This window comes from Octodon degus, unplaced genomic scaffold (genome assembly GCF_000260255.1).
Source record: "Octodon degus isolate 3935 unplaced genomic scaffold, OctDeg1.0 scaffold00008, whole genome shotgun sequence".
NCBI classification, from domain to species: Eukaryota; Metazoa; Chordata; class Mammalia; order Rodentia; family Octodontidae; genus Octodon; species Octodon degus.
In genome coordinates, this window is record NW_004524584.1 from 2349704 (window position 1) to 2355892 (window position 6189).

General features: G+C 38.8%; 1 protein-coding gene across 4 annotated transcripts in view; it reads right to left on the reverse strand.

Annotated features, from left to right (window-relative positions):
* Nucleotides 1-1243: 1243 nt before the first annotated feature.
* Nucleotides 1244-6189, reverse strand: part of Faim (Fas apoptotic inhibitory molecule) — a 23534-nt gene continuing 18588 nt past the window's right edge. For all 4 annotated transcript variants that reach the window (XM_023706872.1, XM_023706869.1, XM_023706880.1 and 1 more), the window contains exons 4-5: nucleotides 4355-4404; nucleotides 1244-1673 (exon numbers count right to left, since the gene is read on the reverse strand). In XM_023706872.1, the coding sequence (XP_023562640.1) occupies nucleotides 1524-1673; nucleotides 4355-4404 (200 nt within the window). In that variant the 3' untranslated portion in view covers nucleotides 1244-1523. The remainder of the gene's footprint in view (nucleotides 1674-4354; nucleotides 4405-6189) is intronic.

The window sequence follows — 6189 nt, forward strand, 5'->3', positions numbered from 1 at the left end:
GTTGTGATGAAGTCAACCTAAAAAGGCACTAGAGGAAGCAATCAGCAGCTTTCATGTGCTCCTCTGGCCACCTATCAAGCCATGTCATCTATTGCTCTCTTGCCCTTAGCTCTTCTCCTTGGTAGAATCCAGTTCTGCCTCTGTTCAGCCCCAAAGTCTCTCAGACTGTTATGTGTAAAAACAGTTGTAAAGGGCATGGATCTTAGTGTCAGAACAATCTGCATTCAACCCTGCCTAGTCTATCACTAAACAGTTCACGACATCTGAGGCAGTGTGTGGACCAGTATGGTACAGCAGAGCCAGGGGTGATGATGGAAGTGGTCTGTAGCTGCCCTGTCCATGGTGGCAGCCACTACCACATATGACTGTTGGGCACTTGATATGTAGCTACTGTGACTGTGGCACAGGATTTTAAATTGTAATTTTAACTAACTGAATAGCCATGTAATTATGATGACCATAATGAATATAGCAAGTCTAGAAAATGGAGAACTCCTCTCATGAAGGGTAAGCATATGACAATGGATGTTAAATATCCAAATACTGTACAAGGCTCTCCTACTAAATAATCCCATTCAGGCTGGAAAGACCTTAAAAATATTAAGGCCAACCTCGTTCAAGCACTTGATGTGTGGCTGGCGCTGGTGCGTGTACCACATGGAAGTGTGACACAGGTATTTTAATCCTTGCCTGATGATGCACAGATGGTGTGATACAAACAAGTTTGCTTTTCCTCACTTTTTTGGTCCCCAATGTGTTAGACAAGTACATCTTCAGAAAGCCACACCTTAAGTTCTTATGTGATACTCTTTGATGTTTCCTTGGTATGTTTCCAGACAGGAAATGCTTCTCTTTTTCTCGAGCTATATTAAGTGCACTGTTACGAACCAACTACTTTAATCAGGGAAGCACCTTGTCTGCACAGGTGCAGGACATACGGAAACCAGCAAGGTGCAGCAGCTGGTGGTACACAGCTCCAGCTCCAGCACTCTGGGAGCTGAGGGTAGGAATGGCAATTTCAAGCCAGACTGGGCAACTCAGTGACTTAGCAAGACCTGGTTTTTAATAAAAAAATTAAAAAGAGGTTGGGGATGTAGCTCACTGTGAAGGTCTTAGATTCAATCTCCAATACTGAAAAAAAATACATATATAATTACATATATTTACAATTGTGTATAATTGTATATATAGAGTTAAAGATATCATTTGTAGAAAAAAACAAGCAGCACTGATTTTATTTTGCAGTATTTATTATAGTAAAGGTCATTAGTGTACACCATTAATGAATTTGGTCCATATCATTTTCTTCGGGTTTTAAATATTTCACAGTATTTTAATAAGTTATAACTTTTATGTTGTACATAGTTTGTTTTTCCTAATTCTTGGATTATGACAGTTTAATTAAAAAATAAAAATATTGTAGATTAAATGTACTGATAAGTACATGTTGGAACATTTAATTACCACAGTAATTAAAAAATTCTGGTCTTTATTTCTTAAGATGAAAATTCATTAACATGAAGTCATTTAAGAATCTCAGGGATTTCTCTGTTGTCCACAATGAGAGTATGAATAATCCCTTCTTTCCGCTTCCCACTACTGACGGCCTTTATATAACAGTCATGGTTCCCAACGCTGAAATGTGTTTCAGTCCCATCATCTACAAACTCACCCTAAGACAACAAAAAAAGACAGGATTAGTGTCCCAGAAATACTTCTCTTTGCCTACAGCATTAACACCATCCAAAAGTAGTGGCAGGGCTAACAGTTATATCTCGGTAGCAGAAGACTTGCTTAAGAGAGGCAAGGCCCTAGTACTGTACGGGGTGGGGGAGAGCACTGGTGGTATAACATCTATATTAAGTGAAATAGCAAGTTTATAACATTAAAGACTTAAAGCTTGTATTAAGTGATTTAACATTTCTAAGTTATGAAATGTTTCTTTTTATAATCCTTACAATCTTTAAGAATCTTAAGTTTTTGGGGACAGGGAATGTACAAGACTATATGGCTGTAACATACAGACTGTGTTTTCAAAAGTAAAAATGAACATGAAACAACATTCAGTTACTTACACTAAGAACACTGTATATGCATAATTTCACTGCACCCTTACATTGACCCCACAGAAATACTGTGCTACTATTACCCCATTTATAGATGTGGACATTGAGGAACAGGATGGTTATTAAATAATTTGCTAAATGCCCAGTCTATATGGGATGAAGTATTCTTAGCCAATGAAAATTGGATTTCTCAGAGTATAAGGTGATTTATAGTAAAATACACAAACATAAAATCAGATACCAATGTAGCTAGTCTGAAATGAAAGATGCTGCTTAAAATATAGACTGGATTTGAAAGATTCAGTATGAAAAATTAAAATATCAACCTGTTGATTATATATTAAATGATGCTTATGTATATTCATTTAAATCAAGTATATCATTTAAATTAATTCACTTCACTTTAAAAAATATATATATTTGGTTACTGAGTCTCACTATGTAGCTCAGACTCACAGTGATCCTTCTGTTTTCAGTCTCCCCAGTGCTGGGATTACAGGTGTGCACCACTACACTGGACTGTGTGTCCGGCTCAGCCTGCCCTGGGGGTAAGGGTGGCACAGCATGTGGTCCCTGTGCTTGCCTAAGCAGGTGCTTCAGTCTGCTGAGCTATCTTGCAGGTCCTTTTTTTCCCACTGTGACTAATGGAAAAATATTATACATGAGGCTTATACTTGTAGATTCTGTTATATTTCTACTGAAAAACATTGGTCTAGAGTAAAAAGGTAGGTGCAAAGTGCAGGCAGGTGAGGCTTAGAGGATAAAAGATGAATTGTGCCAGAGAGCAACCCTACAACCAGACTTAAAACTTGACTATGAGTATCACGATGTCCAAAGCAGACGAGCAAGGCTCCTTAATTAACATTATCTGTCGAAAGCATAGGAAACATAGAGAGAGCAGCTTTTTGCTAGCTCAGAGAAGTGCTGGCCCATGGCTCTTCTGGTGTGCCACACTGCAGCACCACCACGCACATTTTCTTCAGTGCAGCATGTTTCCCCTCTTTTATACTAGGTTTTGAAGAAAAGGTTCTGGAGGGCAGGGCCGGGGTGGAATAATACTGTCCCTGTTTGGCAATTTACCAAACTCATAATTTTGGTCCTGATATGTTCAGATGAAAAGAAAAAGGACAAAATAAGCGCAACTCTCCAGCAGCAGGAGCAGTGCAGTGCACAGCTGTAACAATGGAGAAGGAAAGCTGCCTGAACACTGAGCTGCCCAATGTGCTGTGCACCTAGATTGCAGTTACAATGAGGGACGACTGGGTTACAGAGAGCTATTTTCCAAGCACTGTGGTTTCCTGTCAGTTACTGAGGAACACAGATGTTGGGGATGATGATTATTTTGGAGGCAAAATGATGATTTCTTTACCATCAAACCATGTCCTTTTTTTTTTTTTTCCTTCCAGAGAACCCAGAGTTTCTCCCTCTGGATTGAACCTAGAGTTTTGTGCATGCTAGACTAACATTTTACCATTAAGCTACCTCCCTAGTCCTAGAACCACATTCTTCACACCATAAAATAACATTCTCTTTACATTTATACTGGAAAATTCCTTTAAGTGAAGAAATGTGATTCAAAAGTCTGATTCTCCATTCAGAATTCCAGAGTAGGAAAGAGGGAGGAGCACAATGTGTGGTACAAGGCACACCGCAGGTACCAGGCTGTTCATGGTGACTGCAGCTACTGCAAAGGGGCACAAGACGGCTTGTCCTCTGGGGTTTATGACAGCGCCCTTTCTCTTGTCTACTTTTCATAATACCTAATGTTGTGTTGTATCCTTCCTTCCTTCTTTCAAAACCTGGCTTTTAGAAAAGTTTATCTGTTTTGGGAATATGCAGGGCCTCCATACTCTAAGTATAATCTGTGGGCCAAAAACATTGACAACATTGAGGTAAACATTGTATTTACATTTTAACAAGATCCCAGCTAATGTCTGTCCATGCAAATTTGAGAACAAGTGGTATAAAGCATTATTTCATATGTTCATATAGATAAACATAAAGGATGCCAAGCTTCCAGGAAGAAATTCTTCAATGTAAACTCTTTAGGATAAGAGTCCAAGCCAGGAAAGAAAAGGAAAAGTCTGGGGCCAGCTCAGAGCACAAGTGGTATCCAAACTGTCACAGCCTCAGGAACTGTCAGGGCAAGGTTTTTAAAATTTGGAGTCAGGAATATTTTTTTTTTTTGGTTTCTACCCAGAAGACCTTGGTTAATTATAAAGCTTTGAATTAACATTTCAATGGTAACTTACACACATGACATTAAGAATAACTGAAGATCAACATACCGCTGTCTCCATTTTTTTACCATTGCACCATACGTCCATAGTGTCTTTTTCTGTAAAAGTAATATGAATTCTAGGTGATAATTCTGTGATTTAAAGGTAAAGTTAAATTTTCATATTTATTATTTTAGGAAAAGTTTTATAAATTTGATTACTAAAAATCTAAATCTCAACACTTCTGGCTTTTAAAGTTTATTAAATTTGAAACTATTCTTTTTTTAAAGAGAACAAAAATGAAACAAAACAATCTTTTAAGAGAAAATCAAGGGGGCCTGCCTCTTAGCTCAGTTCTTTAAGTGGCTGCTTCAACAAAGCAGTCAGGCTCAGGTTGCTGTGGTTCGATCCCCACAACACAAGACAGCCAGTAATGCCTTGAAGGCATTCGGCGCAAAAAAAGAAAATAAAGAGAAAATCAAGGTCCCAATACAAATTGATGAAGTATTGTTAACAAAATAAATTCTAAGGACTATCTGTAAAGAATGTATTGAAGGGGCTGGGGAGATGGCTCAGTGGAATAAGCGCTTCCCTGGCAAGTGCAAGGGCCTGAGTTCAATCCCCAGTTCCGAAAAAAAAAAAAAAAAAAAGAATGTATTGAAATGAATGTGAGGGATTTCTCTGTGCAGAATGTTCTTTAATATCAGTGACTAACTCCCACTGGCTCTTACACTGCCCAGTGGACAACAGCAAAAAGATCACCAAAATAAACTGCCTGATGCTCATATAGCATACCCAACATGTTAGCTTTAGAGAAACTGAGTTTTCAGTGTCTTACTGGGTAGGACAATCATCTATATTCATTTAGGGGAGGTTACCAAGAGTTGAACTCAAGACCTCATGTTTGCCAAGCAGGTGCTATGCCACTGAGCTAAATCCCTGGTCCCTATATTCATTTTCATAATGGCTTTACTCTGGGGAAAAATTACTTTAAAATAATGGAAAAAGATATCACCAGTGGATCAGACCACACAAATGAAAAATAAGATGCTTCCGGAATGTACTTTTGCATTCATCAACGTGCCATAGCTTACTTCAGGCTATAGCAGTGATGGCGAACCTTTTAGAGCTTGCAATTGTAACACACAGCCAGCTGTGGCACTTGTGCCATAGGTTTTCCAACAGTGGATAAGAATCTCCAGACCCTCTGCAAATACTATAGTCTTGAAAAGTGGCTGGGGAGAAGACTGCACTTATCAAGCAACCAAGAGGAAAACAAAAAGAGAGAATGTGTATCTGTGACGTGAATGTATACAAGGCATCTAGGGAGCAAAAACCTGGCTCGGGGTCAAGTTCATATCTCCAGGGACAGTTTGATTCTGGTAGGCCATCTGCTCTAGCAGCATAGTCTTGAGCAGCTTTTCTGCCACACCTTAAGATGGGTGCCAAGAGTGCCTCACTTATAGTGGAGAAAAGGTGCTGAGATGGCTAAATGAAGCAAGAGAAAGGAAGACAGGAGATATGGGCAAGAGTTATCCTAAAGGCAGTCTGAGTGGGAAGCATCTATGGTCACAGCTGTAGGGCAGTCCAGCTTGGCCCAACACAGGTCAGAACTGAGAGAAACTACCGGTGATGAAAACTGGTGTCTTATTTACTGTACCTACTGAGTATGCGCATGTACTCAGATTTCCTATAACAGCATACTGGTACACGGCTGATGAACCCTGCTAGGCTACAAGCCAAAAAAGAAAAATGAAAAATTTGACCTCATAAAAGTAAAAAAAAAAAAAAAAAAACCTGCATGATTGAAAATATTATGTATACACATAAGCAAAGTCAAACAAGAAATAATGAACTAGAGAAAAATGTTTGAAACAGAACAGTTTTACTAATATAAATACTGC